At 41.3% G+C, this 19832-nt stretch overlaps 1 protein-coding gene and 1 long non-coding RNA gene across 2 annotated transcripts in view; one reads left to right on the forward strand and one right to left on the reverse strand.

The window, feature by feature from the left end:
- Positions 1–15391, forward strand: part of TTC39C (tetratricopeptide repeat domain 39C) — a 106249-nt gene extending 90858 nt beyond the window's left edge. Inside the window, exons 8-14 of the mRNA XM_045456893.1 lie at positions 2866–2973; positions 6583–6692; positions 7719–7842; positions 11355–11452; positions 12548–12652; positions 13915–13953; positions 14621–15391. Coding sequence (XP_045312849.1) covers positions 2866–2973; positions 6583–6692; positions 7719–7842; positions 11355–11452; positions 12548–12652; positions 13915–13953; positions 14621–14710 — 674 coding nt within the window. The 3' untranslated portion in view covers positions 14711–15391. The remainder of the gene's footprint in view (positions 1–2865; positions 2974–6582; positions 6693–7718; positions 7843–11354; positions 11453–12547; positions 12653–13914; positions 13954–14620) is intronic.
- Positions 3–19816, reverse strand: LOC123587291. Its single transcript, XR_006707211.1, has 3 exons — positions 19741–19816; positions 13995–14061; positions 3–368 (listed from the first exon to the last, which is right to left on the reverse strand). It is a non-coding gene; the product is annotated as an uncharacterized LOC123587291 (long non-coding RNA).
- Between the last annotated feature and the right edge of the window lie 16 nt (positions 19817–19832).

The following is a 19832-nucleotide window of genomic DNA, read 5'->3' on the forward strand; positions in this document are numbered from 1 at the left end:
ATATGAAATGTCTGTCCAGCTTCTTGTCACGACCTGGCATTCATGCATTCCGCTTGTGTCCGGCTGGATGTCTAGCTTCCTGTCACAAGTCTTCATTCTTGTGCACGTTTGCATTATTAATGCTGTTCAGTTTGTATCTTCTGTAAAATGCTTGCTGCCATTTATGGTAAGACTTTGTCGTCAGAGCACAAGGGGTGATAACTTATCTCCGTGATTGTCATTACTGCGTTAGTTTACTCTTTAGAACATTTGATTTTAGGATAATAGGTCCTGTGAAAAGAATTGACTAAAACTCATTTGTAAATAACCTTACCGGACTGTACATTGGAATCCAAAACTAAGTTTTCCTCCCTCACAGCGGTGTTTACCTGAAAAGAAAAATACAGCGTGGGAGAGAGTTGGGCACATTGACCCCAATCCCAGCCCTTCTGCCGACCAGCTCAAAGACCTGGGACAAATGGTTTAAGCCTCATGGTTGTCATGAGTGTTCAGGTGCCTGCTCTCAGCGGTTGTGAGATTTAGATGCAGTAGGAACGAGTGTCAGGTGGGGCCCCTGGTCCTAGAACACCCTCCACATGTGTTAGCTTCCTTCCTTCTGCTCGCCTCCCTCCTGCAGACACATTTATAAACAGACATGGAAATACTTACTTGCTTACAGCTTTCTCCCTCTTCCCCAAAGCTGTTACTCAGTTTTTTGCTGACTGCACTAAATTCTGTCCTGTTTACCCTAGTAATTCCACAGTCCTTTTTTGTAGCAGGTGCTCTGTCATGCGGAGGAGAATCCATACAAGTTTGGGTTTGAAACAATGACACGTTGTAATAAGGGCTTCATATTTGTTAGGGTTTCAGCCCAGTAGGGCAAGGTCACATCATACAGCACCTAGAAAGGGAATGAGGGGGCCAGGGTGAGGAGAAATGATGAGGCAGTGATGGAATCAACAGGAAGACTGGAACTCTAAGGCCCCCTGCAGAGAGGAAAGGACAAATGGGGAGTGCACAGGAGGCATTTGACACCTGTCAGGTTGGGACCCTAGGATGCTTGCCACTTGCTGATATGCTGTGGACATAGTTGTCTTCCTGAATAACTTTAAATCTTTAAAAAAATTTTTTTTAATGTTTATTTTTGAGAGAGAGAGACAGAGACAGAACACAAGTGGGGGAGGGGCAGAGAGAGGGGGAGACACAGAATCCGAAGCAGGCTCCAGGCTCTGGGCTATCAGCACAGAGCCTGACGTGGGGCTCCAACCCATGAGCTGTGAGATCATGACATGAGCTGAAGTCAGACGCTCAACTGTCTGAGCCACCCAGGTGCCTCTAAATCTTTTTAAAGAGAAGTACAAACTAAAAGACTGGGCACTTCCTAGTAAAACAATATTGTGTTTTAAATACCTGGGGTTAGGGAAAAGAGATGAGGTATAATCCAGTGGAAAAAATATTTGTATATGATATAAACCCTGCTGGAGCTCTGGGTAGTAGCCATAATGTAGGATGGAATGTATTTCAAAGAACTTGAATTAAGGCCTAGATTTGGTGGCCTTTTTTTTCGTTCTTAAGATACTGCTGTCTTTTTTTTCTTCCACTTTTATTGAGATATAATCGACATATACTGTATTCAAGTTGTATGGCCTAACGATTTGATATGTGCGTGTATTGCACAATGATTATGATGGCCTCTGTTTTTGGTGCGGCATTTTCAGGTCTGTGGCAGTGTGGAGGGTTAGAGCTGAAGGAAGCTTGGAAATCATCACAGCCTAACCCTGAGGCCTATTAGCAAGGTTAACCCAAGAAAAAGAAGCCCAGTTGTAACTCAGCTTCTGATTCAGATTCATTGGCACCTCTACATATTTTGCACTTAATTCCCATCTTACAGGATGGACATTGTCAGCCCCGGTTTTTACTGTCCGTTGTCTACTTCTCCTATCCCATAGAATTGACACTGGATTTTCTGGAAGTGTGGATCTCTCTCATCCCTGTACTAAAAAGGCAGGTCCAAGATGGCACAAGTACTTCACGAGGAAGCAGATATAGCAGGAGGTAGATAGCAGAGAGCAGTGGCCTTGAGTCCTCGGCAGTCCCCTCTAATAAGCTCTGTGGCCTTGAGCAAGTCCCACCCACCTCTCTGTGCCTTAGATTTTCTCCTTGGTAAAATGAGAACACCGTCCGCCACCTTAGCAAGCCCCTAGTAGAATCAGAAGTACGCCAGGTGCCCAGGCACACAGGGGCACGTGGCAATGGCAGGTACTGTTGTAAAAATGAGGGTAGAATTCCCTGCATTTTTGTGGCTGCCTCTTCTTCCCAGAATGCCTGTCTCCTGGTGCTTTGATCTGGGAAAGAGGGGGTTCTTTCTCAGCTCTGCTGCCAACCTGCAGAGGGAGGGGGGGTAAGTACTTAATCTCTAACTGGCTTGTTGTCTCTACTTCTCACAAGGGTTCGAGAATTAATTATCATTAAGGAGCACCCGGGTACTTGAAGACTTTTTGAGATCCTCACTATGTATATAACCTAACAGTATTCCTTCTTTTTCTATGTCTGTGCCTGCTCTTGGAGAAGTACTCCTGTGCTTAGATTAATCTCACCACCCAAATTGGAGGGTAGGATACAAATTAGAGTGTTTTCATGGAAATCTTTATGTCATTCTGTGTACTGCTTCCATACTGCTTAATGGGTTGTGAAATCAGAAGTGCTGTCTTGCCTTACGCAAAATGTCACATTGAAAATACTTAAGAGAAAAAAAAATCTTCAGGTTTTCAGGTAGCGTGCATGTGGCACTGAGACAAAGATGGTCAGCTGTATCAGATTCCTAGCTAAAAGACAGGATATGAATCATGACTTTAGGGTCCCATACTAAAAATATTTCTTTCATAGGTTGGTGCAGCATGATAGAGCTGAATTTCAAGGATGCATTTGATTCCTTTGAGAGGCTGAAAAATGAGTCCAGGTGGTCCCAGTGCTATTACGCCTATTTAACTGCAGGTGAGTAGCTTACTTCTGTGGTGAGTTCACCACACACATTGGCAGATGGGAGGGAGACGTCAAGAAGATGTGGGGTTCTCCTTCCTCTCCTTCCTTTTCTGTAGCATGTTAATGTTCTGTGCTACCTAGACACCCAGCGGTGACTGACTCAGTCCTGCACACCAGCTCCCCCTCTTGGCTGGTTTGGTCATAGGCTCTGTTTTGAAAACGCTTGTTGTGAGGGTTTCTGTGTATTTTGCCCTAAGCAGCCTCAGCCTACCCTTAACTCTTATCCTTTACTGTCTACAATATGGTTTTTAGTTTTTAAGAATTTAAATATTTTTTAAGGAATTTAACATGTCTTTTAAATTGTGTTAATATTTTTGTTTGGATCATTAGTGCCCTGGTTACAAAGTTGCATTTGAGTAGTCTGCTCCAACCTTGTTTTACTTATTAAAACCTTCTTAAATTTACAGTGTGGTTTTGTAGAACATGAGGTATTTGAACACTGCATATCATTTAGCAGAGACCCCTTGTCATTGCTGATATGAGTAAGAGTGCATGTTTTGGCCTCCTCTCAGGAGATAAAGATATGCTGCCACCTGGTGGAGAAAGGGATGTCTGTGCCCTGAGATGCATGAAGTGCCGTCATGCCATCATGATGTACACTTGCAGAGGTGGAAATTAAAGAAAAGTACCAAGTGGCTGTACATTTTCTGCTTCTGATAAACTCTCCTTACACGGCCATATAAGTGATTCTTTAAAATTCAAACATAATTTTAAATCTCTCCTTATTTCCCTGAATATTTGCGTTTAATGAAGCATTTTCTGTCATTCCATTCCCCTAACTGATCTATTTAAGAGGATTAACAGTGGCAAGGGTGCATATCCCAGATGTTCTAAAACTGCGGTTCATTTTGAGTCAACATGAAAGCTCTTTATACCTACACTCTTGACTACAGTCCCCCTAGGGCATCCATTTTTGTATGGCTCTGTAGCTTATGTTTGAATAGGATTATTTTCAGTATAGTGGTGAATATACTTTGTCTCACGCCTTAAGAGTTGTTTTACAGGGGCGCCTCAGTGGCTCAGTCAGTTGAGCATCCGACTTCAGCTCAGGTCATGATCTCGCAGTCTGTGGGTTCAAGCCCCGCGTCAGGCTCTGTGCTGACAGCTCAGAGCCTGGAGCCTGCCTCAGATTCTGTGTCTCTCTCTCTCTCTCTCTCTCTCTCTCTCTCTGCCCGTCCCCCGCTCATGCTCTGTCTTTCTCTCTGTCAAAACTAAAATAAACATTAAAAAAAAAAAGTTGTTTTATAGAACCCACAGGCATCTCTAATGAAAGTGCCAGCTATTTCCTGAGTAGCCTCCGTGTGCCCAGCGTGTTGAATGCATGAACTGAAAAGCAGAGGTCTTTACGACAGCACAGCCATCAGTTGTTAACATGTTATTGAGTCACATAGTCACTCGTGGGCAGCTGTTTCTTTTTTAATCTTTGTTGATCATGGAACACAAAGAAATAAATGTGCAATGCGGCTATATAGAGGAGTATTTTTTCTCCAAATATTGGAAATCCCAGGACTGTACCAGTTTGTGGGAGCTGATAAAGCATGAAAGACTAGTCTCTGCCTTTGCAAGGGGATTTTGTGCAGATGGTAAGAGGTGTCAGGAGCTCCACTACAAAGCATACACAGGAAGGGGACGATCACTTCTGTCAAGCTATCTGCCATCTCGCAGGAGCTGCCATTTGAATTGGCCCTGAAGGACAGATACATGTCGACGGGCAGAGTTAGAGAGGATGGATGTTCAGGGACCAGAAACACTGCCACCAGGGACTTAGTTTTCTGTACTGTTCAATTGTCATAAAATCCACATGATGTAAAATCTACCATTTTCACCATTTTTTTTAAAATTTTTTTTTTTCAACATTTATTTATTTTTGGGACAGAGAGAGACAGAGTATGAACGGGGGAGGGGCAGAGAGAGAGGGAGACACAGAATCGGAAACAGGCTCCAGGCTCTGAGCCATCAGCCCAGAGCCCGACGCGGGGCTCGAACTCACGGACTGCGAGATCGTGACCTGGCTGAAGTCGGACGCTTAACCGACTGCGCCACCCAGGCGCCCCCCATTTTCACCATTTTTGAGTTCAGTGGCATAGTGTGCATGTACACTGTTATGCAGCCATCACCACCATCTGTCCCTTTTTTAAACTATGTGACTAAGAAAGTTACAGATTGTCGGAGAAGGATGTCAGACTAGATGCAGCAGTCATTTGCTTACTGGGTGACCTTAGGCAAGTCTTTTAACTTTCTTGGACCTTTACATTCTCTGATCTATAGCCTGATGGGGTTGGTATACAAAACAATCACTGCATTTCCTTCTGTTTTTGAGATGCCAAAGCTGCAGGAGATGAGGTCATTTTGGATGAATTCAGACCCTGTCCTTTTGACCAGGGCCGCTTTCCTAACGGAATGTGGTTGTCCCTCCCTTGAACATTCAGCTTAATCCCTCATGCTCCCAGCAGAAAATCTTCTGCTTCTCCCATCACCTTGACATCCACAGCCTTCTCTGAGTCTTGGTGCCTTTGCTTCTTCGGCCCTGCTGACAGGTGTCATCCTGTGACATGCCATGGCCCGGTGCTCTGCTTGACCACGCCCCAAAATGTGAATAGAGGACCACCTAGTTTTAGGAGCACTCGAATAAAGGAGGAATTAGGAAATCAATGGACATTCCAGCTGGGGATTGAAAAATATGTGCCAAAGACAACATCTAAGAAAAAAAATTGATATAAATGAATTCAGTGCCGTTGTAGTTGAGAAGAGTGGTTGGTAAAGTTGGTAAAGTTTCACCTTCAGAGATACAAAGCGAAGCCAAGTATGATTAAGTCTTTGCCTGGGGCTTGGGGTAGGATGAAGATTGTGTGCAGGCTACCAAAATCTTACCATCCTCCAAGGCTCTCAGACTGACTCCTAGCTCCTGATCACTCCAGAAAGAAATGTTTCCTTTCTCTTCCTGAGGCTTTCCAAAAGCACTTTGGTTTTCCTACCCTCAAGGCTCTTATCAACATATACATTATAGCTATGGGACTATGTGTGTATCTTCTTTCTCCCGCTGAAATTTACATTTCTTTAGGGTTAAAGCATGTGTTTTCTTCCATGTTCTTGCTGGTGGCTTGTAGGTGGTAGGTGGCCCACGAACATGTGTAAGATTAATTTCATGACTTTCTTTCCAGGCACAGAGAGGTACCCTCCATCCACCATGAAGCTTCATGATCTTCTTGGCTCCTTATCATTCTTTCCTAGATTCCTTTTTATTCCACTTTCTGAGTATGTGGGCCTCAGCTAGACCACCATGTGCCAATAGCTGGGAATTTTGTCACGTCCAAGACTAGCGCCCAACGAGAGGACCAGGACCACGGTTTTCCTGTATGTCCCCACAAAACTCTGGGAACCCAAGGAAGTAGTTGTTGAGTCAGTGGTGTGACAATCAACAGGATGTTGTAGGCCTCTATGTAACACTTGCTCCCTCCCGTGTTTTTCTTTGGTAACGTTTTCCAAGTACCATCAGCCTGAGTGTCTTTCCGTGGCATTTTCCCCCTGATACTTAAGGAGTACAACAATGGTTTCTTGCAGTTTGTCAGGGAGCCACCGGTGACGTGGATGGGGCGCAGATAGTGTTTAAAGAAGTTCAGAAGCTCTTCAAAAGGAAAAACAATCAGATTGAACAATTCTCAGTGAAAAAGGTACGTTGGAGCCTATTGATCTGGTGTGTGTTTGTGACGGGCATTTGTAATTGACACCATCTTGGACAAGTTTTAGGAAATCCTAATCCAAGCCAGCGACTTACTTGCCAGTGCACTTTACCACCGTGGAGAAAATTTACCCCCATGGGCATACTTCTCTTTTGAATGGAAAGTGCTGGTTTTGCTGCACGTGATTAAAACAGCTGTTATTTCTTTGAGTGGGTAGACACATTACAGACCCTGTAGAGCTAGCTAATGAGCACATCTGGAAAGGGAAAGCACCTGTCTAAGGAGTTGGGTGGTTTCAGAAGCACCGAAATTGGCAGAATCTAGGCAAGAGATACAGACTATTGAGTCTCAATTTACTGAACACATCACATTTGGACCTTCTAAAAAATAAAAACATGCATCAAATGTACCAGTAGAAAGGCCCAGTACTGCAGGGACAAAGACCCTAATTTATTCTACACTTTTTAGGAAAAAAAGTTAGTGGAATCACTGTGGGTTACACGACAACTTGTCATATCCTGAATTTTCCATGATTTTAGTTTGTTACTAATGAATGAACATTGAGTGACTTAGCTTGAGTATAAACTGGATTATAATGTGGAATATCACTGAGGCCACTAGGACTAAGTAAAAAATTAAAAAGTCAATAAAGCCGTAACTAAAATGCATCTAGTATTAATTATATCTTCCACGTAAACCCATTCATTATTACTGGTCACCCAGCTTTTATAAATTCCTTGGATTTAAACTGAAATGAATCCACTTTCATCCTGTTTTCTGAATGCACCCTGGATCTTAACAGTAGATGGAGTTGAATAATGAATGAAAGGCATGTCTATCATACGTTAAAGGTTAGAAAGCCAAAAATTTTTATATAGAGAGAAGTTCTCATTGTTAGCTTTGTTGGAGGGGGTTGTTGATGTCAGAGATGAACTGTGCATTTTTTAATGTCTCGAGTATATGTTTTTATTTGAATTCGTTTTCCCAAACCCAGCGTGATCATTCTCACACTTGCAGGCAGAGAGGTTTCGGAAAGTAGCTCCCACCAGAGCGTTGTGTGTACTGGCCTCCATCGAAGTGTTATACCTGTGGAAAGCCCTCCCCAACTGCTCCTTCCCCAACCTGCAGAGGATGAGTCAAGGTAATAAAAAAACTCTACTCATCGGCCGGTTTCTTCGGTTTCCCGTTAGCATTATCTGATTCAGAGAGTACAGATCTGCCATTCTTGGATTAGATGGTGGAGTGGTGAAGAACGCTCTGTTGCATATAGGTGACAGGTGTAGGCAGCACGGGAATGTGCGGACATGCGTCGTTAGCGGTGTGTGCTGAGGCGCACTGACTGCAAAGTGTTGCCGACTCTTATAGCCCTGGGGATTGCTGGATGTGTACACTTTTCCCCCCAGCAAAAGCCCTTTGTTTTATATGTTTGATTCACGTCTATTAAAATGAACAGGTAGTATCTGCTTCATTGAGTTTTGACAAATATATGCATGCTGGCATCCACCACCACAATGAAGATCCAGAACATTTCTAACCACCCCTGTAATTTCCCTTGGGCACCTTCTCGGTCAGTCCCCACCCCAAGGCAACCGCTGTTCTGATTTCTCTCTCCACAGATTACTTTCGCCTGTCCTTGAACTTCATAGAAGTTTAGGACGTGTGTACTTTTCATTGCTTGGCTTGGCTTCTTTTGTTCAGCATAGCACCTGTGGGAGTGATCCATGTTGTAGCCCGTATCGGTAGTTCGTTCCTTACACCTGCTGAGCGACACTCCACTGTGGGGCTAAATCTGTACCATGGTGTGTTTATCCTTTCTCCTGTTAACGGACGTTTGATTTGTTCCTGGTTTTTTTTAGCCATCATGAATAAAGCTGCTACAAACATAAGTATACCTCATAAGTGTACTTGTCTTTTGTGTGGACATCATATACTCATTTCTCTTGAGTAAATACCGAGGAGTGTAATTAGAAGCCTAGATTTTTGATTCATGTATTTTTTAAAAAAACGTAGGGGGGCGCGTGTGTGGCTCAGTTGGTTGAGTGTCCCACTACGGTTCAGGTCATGATCTCACAGTCCATGAGTTCGAGCCCTGCACCGGGCTCTGTATTCACAGCTCAGATTCTGTGTCTCCCTCTCTCTCTGCCCCTCCCCTGCTTGCTCGCTCTCACACTCTCTCTCTCTCTCAAAAATAAATAAATACTAAAAAAAAAAAACAAAAAACAAAAAAAAACCCAGGACCATAGGTTATGGTAATATAGCCTTCATAAAGTCATTTTTATTATAGCTATGGGAAAAGTTCACGGAGAATAAACAATCCCTGGTTGTTGATGCAATTCTAGAATGTCTAGCAATGTCTAACTCTAAGGAACAATACAGAATTTTATTCTTTGTAATGCACAAATGCGAGACTGTGTAGAGAGAATTCAGACACAAATGCACATATAAAATAGGCTGTAATTGACAGGCATAGAAATGATTATCACTTAATGTGACTAAATATTCTCTGAATCCCTTTCCAGGTATCAAAATAAATAGCAATGATGTGGTCATGGAGAAAGGGAGGCTCTTGAGTAAACATGATATAATTCTTTAATATCTTTGTTAAATATTAGTGCAGTTTTGAGATCGATTAATTAGTTTCTATCATTCCCCAGTGTTAAGCAGTAATGATCCAAATCTATTCAGCCATGTAGAGTACAGAGAAGATCTCTGTAGAGTAATAGTTCCAGAAAAAAAACTGGTAGTGGATGAAAGCAATCAAATGCATTAATTAAATGCTGACCCAGCTTTGTGTATTCAGCTTCTCAGACCCCCCATCTGTAACTTCCTTCATCAGCAGATGTACTTGGATTCTTACAATGTTCATCTTGTGGTTTCATTTGTAGCCCTTCCCCCACCCTGTGCACTGCATTCTTCCTCAGCATTTTATTTATTTATCCATTTATTGTTAAACATTTAAATGTTTATTTTTGAGGGGGAGCAAAGGGGAGCGAGAGAGAGGGAATGAGCACACAAGCAGGGGAGGAGCAGAGAGACAAAGAGAGCACAGGCAGGAGAGGGAGACAGAGTCCGAGGCAGGCTTCTAGGCTGTGAGCTGTAAACACAGAGCCCAGTGCAGGGCTCGAACACGAGCTGTGAGATCATGACCTGAGCCAAAGTTGGGCACTTAACCAACCTAGGCGCCCAGGTGCCCCTCTTCCTCTGCATTTTAAAAATATTTCTGTATATCCTCAACATAGTGCCCAGAGTGATCCTGTTAAATGAAGTCATGTTATTTTGGGCCTCAGAACCCTCTGTGGTTTCATATCATTTAAAGTAAATGCCCAAGTCCATTCAGTGGCCTATAGGGCTCTGTGATCTGTCCACCACTCTCCCCCCTCGTCCACCCCATTGCCTCTCACTGCTCCTCCTGCTTGCTCACCAGGCTCCAGCCACACTCACTTCACTGTTCTTGAACACACCAGGCACACACCGGCTTCAGTGCCTTTGCACTCTCTCTTCTGTCTGTCTGCAAATGCGCTTCTGAACATCCATGTGGCTCCTTCACTCATTTCCTTCAGGTCTTTACTCAAATTTCACCTTTTTATTGAGGCTTAAACCAGCCACAAACAAAGGTGTGTGTGTATATGTGTGTACATATGTATGTGTGTCTATTTATAAAATCGTATACCAAATCTCAGTATCTCTGTTGGTCCATAGAAACCGTTAACTTCCTTTCCTCCTCTGTTAGCTCCACTGTGTTTCCAATTTTCCACCCTTTTCATTTCCTTGGAAAAACTCCTGTAACATCCTCCAACATGTGTGCCCATCCTGCGTGGTAGATGGCAAGCTTCTTGAAGTGGAGGGGTCACGGCGGATGCCCCCTCAGTGATGAGTGCAGTGCATCAGTACAAACGTGGAAAGGTGCCCGCCATATGGCTTACGAAGTTAATATGATAGAATTTTTTAGAAGTAATTTTATAGAGTAGTTTTAGGTTCTTAGCAAAATTAAACAAAGTACTAGAGTTTCCACATACCACACCCCTCACTTCCCCATACACACAGCCTCCCCATCAACATTGCCACCCCTCCCACCCCCCTACTCACCCCACTCCTCACCCAGATGGATACATTTGTTACAGCCAGTGAACCAATGCTGACACATCATTAGGGTTTAGTCATACATTAGAGTTCATTCTTTGTTTCATACATTCTGTGTGATTTGACAAGTACGTACTGACATGTAGCCACACTTAGAGGTAGTATCCTGCAGAATATTTCACTGCCCTAAAAATCCCCTGTCTTCCAGCTGTTCCTCCCTTCCTCTGCCTCCCCCAGACTTCTGGGAACTACCGCCTCCAGAGTTTTGCCTTTTCCAGAATGTCATATAGTTAGAATCCTGCACGCAGTATGTAGCCTGTGCAGATTGGTTTTTTGTTCCTAACAATATGATATAATTCCGAGTCCTCTGGATGCCCAGATGTTTGATATCTTTGCCTTTCTTTGAATAAGGGTATTCACTAATGGATGAGGAAAAGGAGCCTTCTGAGTTTCAGGCGGCAGGATTGTGAACTGAATATTCAGGTCAATGAACGATGAAATACTTAACTCATGATGATGTTTAAGAAATTAAGTGAATTATTATCCTTGCTGCTGTTTTCACTTCTCCTTAAGCTTGCCATGAAGTGGATGATTCATCTGTTGTTGGATTAAAGTATTTGCTTCTTGGTGCCATACACAAATGTCTGGGAAACTCAGAAGATGCTGTTCAGGTAAACCGTTAATGCTGTGGCCAAGGAACATAGACTGTGAAAGCCTGTATGTGTGCTTAGGAATAAGGACAATGGAAAAAGCATTCAACAAAACCAGACCTTTCGCCGCAGGGTGAGCTTAACCCTCTACCGATCCGTGTCCTCTCCTCTCAGATGCTGGAAGGTGCTGGTGGAGAATACTAGTTAGTAACGTGTAACTTCAGATTCTTACATTGCTTCTTTATACACAGGCTTTTCTTCTGGCAGGAGTTACTTATCAGAGATGACAGTCTCAGTTGGAGAAGGAGGAAATAAGGATGCAGACAGTTTTAAAGGAGCAAAATGAAGCCTCATAGTTAGATAAATCCCCAAGATGATCAGATATGTTAGTGTGCATTCACTTTTCCTGTCTGTAACTGCAGATTACCAAAGCAACCCTGGAGGTAAAGTCTAGAAAAGTGTTAGCTTGAGATATTCTGTGTACATACTATATGAAAGAGAACCATTCATTATTTTCAAATATAGTTGGGGGAATTTTTCTAAAGTTTTTGTGTCGTTGGATGTTTTGAAGTATAGCCCAGTGTAATTTTGATTACTCTTTAAAAGAGTTCATGTACAGTAGTAGGGGACTTTGACTTTTAAATCCTAGAGTGTTGACATACTTTTATTTTATAATTTTAAATTACTTTTTCAGCACAGGGTCATGATAGTTATTACACAGCTCTGAGTAGCCTGCTTTAGATCACATACTTAAGTATCCGCAAGATACACTCAAGATACGTGTCAGAAGCTGATTCTTGGCTTGTGTGCTTCCTGTTTTAAATATTGGTATGTTACTTTGAGATGCAGATCATGATGTTTTCCGCATTAAGATCAGTAGAGGCTACGTTGTCAACTGGAAACAGAAGAAGCACAAATTGAGCTGACCAATGGGTAGCATAGCCTGGAGGCAAGCATGCAGCGGGCTTGTAGATATGGATGAGGATGGGAAGAAATAAGGGTGCCAAAACAAACATCTAGAGTACAGAGATAAGTCCCCCCTTCTGCCTCCTGAAGATGCGATGAACCTTAGGTGGGAAAATGAGTTAATTGTAGTAACTTTTGTATTACTTTCAGTTCTTTCAGCGCGCTGTTAAAGATGAGTTGTGTCGTCAGAATAACTTATACGTCCAGCCATATGCTTGCTATGAACTTGGCTGTCTTCTGTTAGACAAACCGGAGGTAAGGCCTCATATAGTTTAACGTTCATCAGCAAAAATGCACAGGTGAGCAGGCACAAAGCATCCTTCGTTTAAAGTCAGTGAATTGAACATGGTGGGTTTTTGGTTTTGTTTTCCTTGATTCATGCAGGAAAAATCCAAGAAGTGAGTCATCCTCTTTTACTATGTTTACTGAGGCAGTTTCTTCTCTGGAATGAGCAGTATAAATGTACCTTTTTGGACAAAAACTCACTCGAGGGGAAAATCATTGCCTTTTTTAGAATGGTAGGATGTGAATTAGTACGGCTTATTCAGAAGAACATGGATTTGCATTCGGATTCTAACTCTGCCTTCACCTTAGTGTAGGAGGCTGGTTATGTTCCTGAACCATGTATCTTCCTCCTAATATGTAAAACAGGATAAAAAATACCTGCCTTGCCAAGTGAATGGAGATTATGGTGAGAATAAATGAGGATGATGTGGTGATTGCTTTAAAAATTTCAGAATGCCATATAAATTTGACAGTTACGTATTTAAGTATACTGGGGAAGTTTTGTTTTTAAACGAGTGGATTTGCTTGCTACCTTCTTTTAGAAACTCAGTTACATAATACTAGCTTTATGAGATTCTAATTTTTAGTAAGTTCATTATACTTTCAAATAAATAGGCCTTCTAAAATTAGAGCCAAATCAACAGAAATATGATTCAAGACTGACCCTTAAATATGTAGCCCATCTCGCCAAATATAGGCTTGTAATTGGTAAGTCATTTGAAATTCTAATTTTACCAAAGTAGAAAAGGCAAGTTTTGTCATTTTTTGTAGAAAACCCTAACACCACATTCTTTAGGAAAAGTTTTACTCTTAATATGGCCTTAAAATGTGTACTTAAAATATAACAAGCCTGGTCCATTTCTGGAAACATGAAGCTGATGTTCTCAACCAGTAATGCATTCCAAAGGTCTAACTTAACTGATGTCAAGTAAACTTTGTAATGATCATCAGTTTTAGGTTGCTCCCTAAGATCTTAAGCTATAATAACTCTTCCAAGTTGTTAATCTCTTGTTGTATAATGAGGGTTATGCACAATTATTTAGTAATGCCTTAGTGTGAACTTAACAAGCATCATTAAAGAAAAATTGAGTGACTAAACTAGAATGAGCAGTTGACTCACCTCTGTGTCTACTGTGAATTGTTTTAATTAATCTATCCTGTTATAACATTTTCTGCTTGAGTGTGTCCAAATACAGATATTAAAAGATATTATGTTTTTCTTACATTCGTAGACTGTAGCAAGAGGCAGAACTCTACTTCTTCAAGCAAAGGTAAAAATACTGTATCTACCTTTTTCCAGGGCCCTTCTTACCCTCTGTTGTGTCCACTCGAGTCTGAATTCAAGAAATTTTGTGAGATGATTGTTCTGATTGATATTTCTGGAAAGGAAAAGTAATAACTAATTGATTTGGTGAGCCCTTGATGTTTAAGTGAAATTACTAATATAAGAAACTCAATGAAATCTCCCATCCTGTTTTAAAAACACACTTCAGGGGAGGGGCACAGGGAGAGGGAGACACAGAATCTGAAGCAGGCTCCAGGGTCTGAGCTGTCAGCACAGAGACTGACGCGGGGCTCAAACTCACGAACTGTGAGATCATGACCTGAGCCAAAGTCGACTTAACCGACTGAGCCACCCAGGCGCCCCCATAACTATAGTCTTGAATGAAGAATTTCTAATAGCAGGTTAGATTGAGCACAGTTCAAGACTACTATTTCAGGAATAACATGAAGACAATTTTCCAAAGACAGCATTGACATCCTCCTGGACATTTTAGAAATGAACCCGAAGTTTGAGGTTTGGGAAATAAAATTGAGTGGATGGGAAGCAGTGTGAGAGATTTTACTTCAGGAAGCACAAAATCGTGTGGCTTATGTTGCAGTGTTTCAGAAGGCTCAGTTCATAGAGTTCATAAATCTCCTTCTTTGGTCTTACAGGAGGATTTCTCTGGCTACGACTTTGAAAACAGATTGCATGTCCGCATCCATGCTGCTCTGGCCTCCCTGAGGGAACTGGTTCCTCAGTGATAGACTCGGACTTCCTGTTCTGTCCCTCCCTACCAGGTTCTGCACTTTAAAATGAAAGCAGAGGACACAGCTCTTCTGGAAGCCCGAAGACCGGCTTTTCTTCTGAAAACCACCTGTGCCAGGGACACATTTTCCCAGTTAGGCTGACATATTAAAGATCTCCTCTTTTAAACGTATAGCTAAAAAGTAATAATAATGAGGATACTAGTAATTATAACTAACCACCTGGGGAGAGGGTTAAGTGACCTTGTTCAAACATTTTAGTTTTGTGATTTATTATTTTTAAAATAAAAGCAAACTAAATATTCCACCTGTGATCTTCTAGGAACGCCTACCTTAAGCACACATCCGACTGCATATAACACTAGGAGGCACCTGTAAAATTATCAACAGTATTATGACATAGCATTTATATTGTGTTTTGAAAAAAAATAAAAGTGCTTTCTAGTGTTTTATTTTATCCTCTAACTTGTGAATAACATAGCACAGATATTCTTATTCCCATTGTCTAGACAAACTCAGGCACAAAAAGGCTAATTGATCCCAATCAGTTATTCCTGTTATCAGTGGAGCAGTGAATAGAACACAGATCTCTTGACCACAGACAGAATATTCTTGTAAAACAAAATGTGCCAGAATTTCATGTTTTCCTTATTAAAACACAAATGCGCTTCAGCTGAAGTTGTGTCATCAAAAATACTTATCTCCAGATCGTCTACAGAATGTTTCAAAGTAATGAACACTTTTTTCCTTTGAAAGCCAACCAAGTAGAAGCAAATAGATAGTTTTACAATCAAAAGTAGAACTTTTTGCTAATTTATTAGAAAGCCTGGTCTATTGGCTAGATAAATAATACCTATATTTTAGGAGTTTCCTTATCTTTGTGATAAATTATCTCGTTACCAAGAGGTCTTTTAACAAATTACTTGACAAGGTTATTCTTAAATGAACGTAGGTGATTTTTTTTCCTCAGAATATTTGCTGGTGAAGGATTTGCTGGGCTGTCTGTTGCCAGGATTTAATCATTGTCTCCTTAGCTCAGGTTATTCTATAAAAGGAGTTCAAAGTTAATTTTTAATCCTTCATTGCTAATTTTTGTTGTCATCTAATTCACCTCTTAGCCCAGTGCTGCACACCTTTGTTTTTGAAGAGTCTAAATACCTCAGTCACTTGAGAATGTCTGCCATAATTGTGTGCCTAACTTGGCTCAGGCTTAAGGTTAGATTTTTTAAAATTTATACTGTGCTAAAGAGAATATCCTCTTGGGGTGTCATTTATTTACATATCCTTGTAGCTGAAGCATGATCTCATATGATATTAATACTTTAATATTTCTTTTCAAAATAAAACCTAGGAGGAGCAGCTAGGATGTTGACAGCTTTAACCTACTTCATCTGATTCTGAGGGAATGATAATTTCTCTGAAAGAAATAATTATTCCTCACTGACTTTGACTAAATTATATTCGTGATTCCTCACTTCCAAAGTGTTTTATTCACATGGACTCTTTCTGGTGTGAATCCTGCCTGGATTTTTGACACTAGCCAGAGAGAAAAGATTGCTATCTTACATTCGGTGAATGAGCAGATGCAGAAGCCAAGTAGATGCTTTCTGAAGAAAACATTTGGTGTTTAAAAATATTGGAAGCCTAATTTCATTGAGGCTTAAGGGAAGAATATTATGAATTTGTGAAATCTGGCCCTAGCCATTTTGTCCTTGGCTATAGCATATGAGCCAGACTTCCCAGTTAGGGTTGTGGAGCATTCTGAACCCAAAGTTCTTGGTTCAGGTCATACTCACTTGAATTTTCAGTTCAAATATTGTTTGAACTATTATTCAGTATTCAAAGGTTACATGAAGCCCTGTACTTTAGGATTAAACAAAAGCTATTCCTGCACTCACTGCTTTAAAAATTTATTTGTATCTCTCCAGAGAGATTTCAGGATTCAAATAAGTCTGTATTTAGTTCACTGACCACTTTAATAGTCAAAGAGTAGGTCTGTTTATAACTCTTCCTATGTTTGGTGCCGGATAGCCCCTGTGGTTTGTGTGTGTTAACAGGGCTGTAGAGTATGGAGAGTACCTACCTACCTACCTAATGGGGTAGGTAATGATTCTAAAGTCTCTAACAAAAACCACAGTGCAGGTATAGTACTATTAGACTGAAATCTGAGACCGTTTTTGAGTTGAGTAATTCATAACATTTTCTGGTCTGCGTGCCATGACTTAACCAGCCTGTGAACTGTGATCTGCCTAGAAACTTAGCTTGGTGTGACTTGCTCTTTACCCCCTCGTGGATGAAGAAAATAATCCTATAACCAGAACAACTTGGATCTATGTGTGCTTTTTTATGTTGGCATCACTCCTTCCTCGTTCCTATTTTGGGGGCTCTTAAATGGATCTTCTAATTTATGAGCGTCAAATGTATTTTTGTATTAGATTTGGCCTATGATGAGAGAAATCTCTAATGTATATGTACTTTGAACACACTTATAATTTGTCACAGCTTGGAGGTATGGTCTAATAATGTGACATGTACCTTTGTGGTGTTAAAATATTTAAGATTTTTTTATTAGGGTCTGATTTTAGCACGTGATAGCTAAGTATTTGAGCAAGTGAAGTATTTCAGATGTCACAGATAACAAGGAATTGTTGAATATTGTGCAAGTCAATGATTATAGAGTTTGCACTCTTATGCTTCTGCCAACTAAAAGGACAGTGCATATTTGATTTTTAAAATAGACACACGTGTGCGTGTGTGTGGCTATTCCTTTGCTGTATAACTTTCCTAGTTGATTGCTTCCTTAAGCAAATTGTGGTGGCAAGTATACACCTACGGATCTGAATCGATGCAGATACACATTGACAGTCATGATGTACTGTTTGGTGTTTCTTACATATTTTTGAATTCTGTTGGTGGTATATCTTGTAGAAAAAAAATGGTTAAGCTCATATCCTCCCCAAGAGATACATAGTAGAGGGAGGAGACTTGGAAGCTAGGAAAGAGAAAAGGACAGCAAGGGTTCGGGAGCAGGAGACGGGAAAGTTGATCGATAAAAGATGTGTCTCTTCTTCACTAGAGTATAATTTGCCCAGTGCACATTATTAATTGGCTTTCTTGTGAAAACCAGAAAGACTGAGCTCTAGCTCCCAGTTGACCTGGGTGAGCTCTGGGTTACGCTTTGTCCAGCCACAGTGGCTTGCAAATTTTAGTTGTACAAATTAGCCCTCCTTTGAGAATCTGACTCAGTAGCTATGAGGTAGGGTTTAGGAAGGCATTTTTAACAAGCTCCTAAAAATGATTCCAGTGCAGGTGGTCTAAATTAGAGCAACACTACCCTAGGTTATCATCTCTTGGTATTTAGTAAATCTGAGAGAAGAGCCAAACACAAACCAAACATATAGCAAGGTTATGCTCAGAGAGTGTATTATCATGGGGCCACTGAGGAAATGCTTCTAACCCATTGGCTTCCTAAAGTAGGAGATCCCTGAGTTTTAAAGGATGTAGTCAGGTGAAAATGATGGCTAGAAGAACATCTCAGGCCTTGGTCTTGATGAGTAAAGGCACAGAGGTGACAAACAGTATGTGTGTTCAGGCCAATTTTGAGTCAGGTGGGAATGAAATAACATTTGAATTTTGCAGAGGTCACGCCAAGAACCTTGAACTTCCATGAAGTAAGGATGGGGAGCAAGGAGAAATGCAAAGCAAGGCAGAGTATCATTTTGCATTTAGATCCCTAGTGACTGAAAGGACAAGAAGAATATAAAACCACCTGAAATCATTAAGAGTTCTAGAAGTCAAAGCAGCGAATAGTGGTTTGAAAATTTTTGGTTAAATGTTTTCAGTGTAACAATTTGCCTCTCAGGGACTTGGACAAAAGAGTCCTTGATGAAATGTGGAAAGAGGACATGCATTGCAGATATTCTGCACCGTACCTAAGACCTGTGTGTCCAAGGTGGCCTGCCAAGGTTAGGCTACAGAAGCATAAATAATTCCCAAAGATGCCATAAATGGGGTTTGTGCTTGGGGGTTTTAGAAGGTTTCATTCTATCTTTGATAGTTAAATATATTATGAACGAAACCACCAAAAATCATGACAGCTTCATTTCACTTTTATCCACCAAAATGACGCCCGGGGCAGTGGCCAAGGACAAGTACCATCTGCAGACCTATCATCACAATCTAAAATTAGCATTTCTGCTTTCAAAATGCAATCTTCAGGAGAAGAGGGAGCCTGTGACATAATGAGCACTCAGTAACTATTATTTGGAAGATTTAGTGTGTGTAGAAAGTGCTCTGTGCAGCATAGATGGGAGACTGGTGCCGTAAGCATTGCCTCTTAAGAGCTCTGGAAGCCTTAACTGTTTTCTGAATTTTTTTAAAGTGTTTTTTTTTTAATCCTATCTATGCCTTGAATATACTGTTTGGTTGATTTACAATGATTCTTGTTTAAATATTTGAAAACGAATTACGTTGAAGCCCGTTTGGAGTTTGGTCATCATGATTATGGCGGCAGTTAATGCCCAGCTCAAGAATGTGAGTTTGAATGGGTGAAAGAGCAGGGAGCCCGTGTTTGAAACGAGTCGATGCGCCTTTCTTTACTTTGGTCTGAATTGCAACCGGTTTCTGGTAGTAGGATTTGGGGAGGGTGGGTTGTGTCTGTATTGCCAGATCCGAGTTACAGAAAGTGGAAGCCTCAAGATTATTGCCAAATTCTCTTCCCACGGGTGATTTTCTCAAAAGGGAAAGTACTGTGTTGCATAAAATTATTCGTTCTCTTCAACATTTTAGCATTATGTATACCGTGACAGACTATTCTTCTAAAAGCTGGCTGAAAAGAGTAACATTGTGGAGGAAGGGGTAGTGCGAAGAGGCGAGGCGGCGACTGCAAGAAATGCCATAAATCTATTTGTTTCCTTCTACACCAGCTCTTATTTTATGATGAGCGATGAAGTGGAAAGGCCGTAGCCTTGAGCGACTTCTGGCGGTTTGGAAACGGCAGTTTGTATTCTAGAAAAGGCAAAGCCCACCTGCGTGTCTGGCCCGCGGAGTTGGAGCCTTTGTCCTTTGCGGCTCCCCATTGGCTGAGGATGCTGAGGTTCCGCCTCCTTTCCTGACCGCG

Source organism: Leopardus geoffroyi, chromosome D3 (assembly GCF_018350155.1).
Source record: "Leopardus geoffroyi isolate Oge1 chromosome D3, O.geoffroyi_Oge1_pat1.0, whole genome shotgun sequence".
Classification (NCBI taxonomy): Eukaryota; Metazoa; Chordata; class Mammalia; order Carnivora; family Felidae; genus Leopardus; species Leopardus geoffroyi.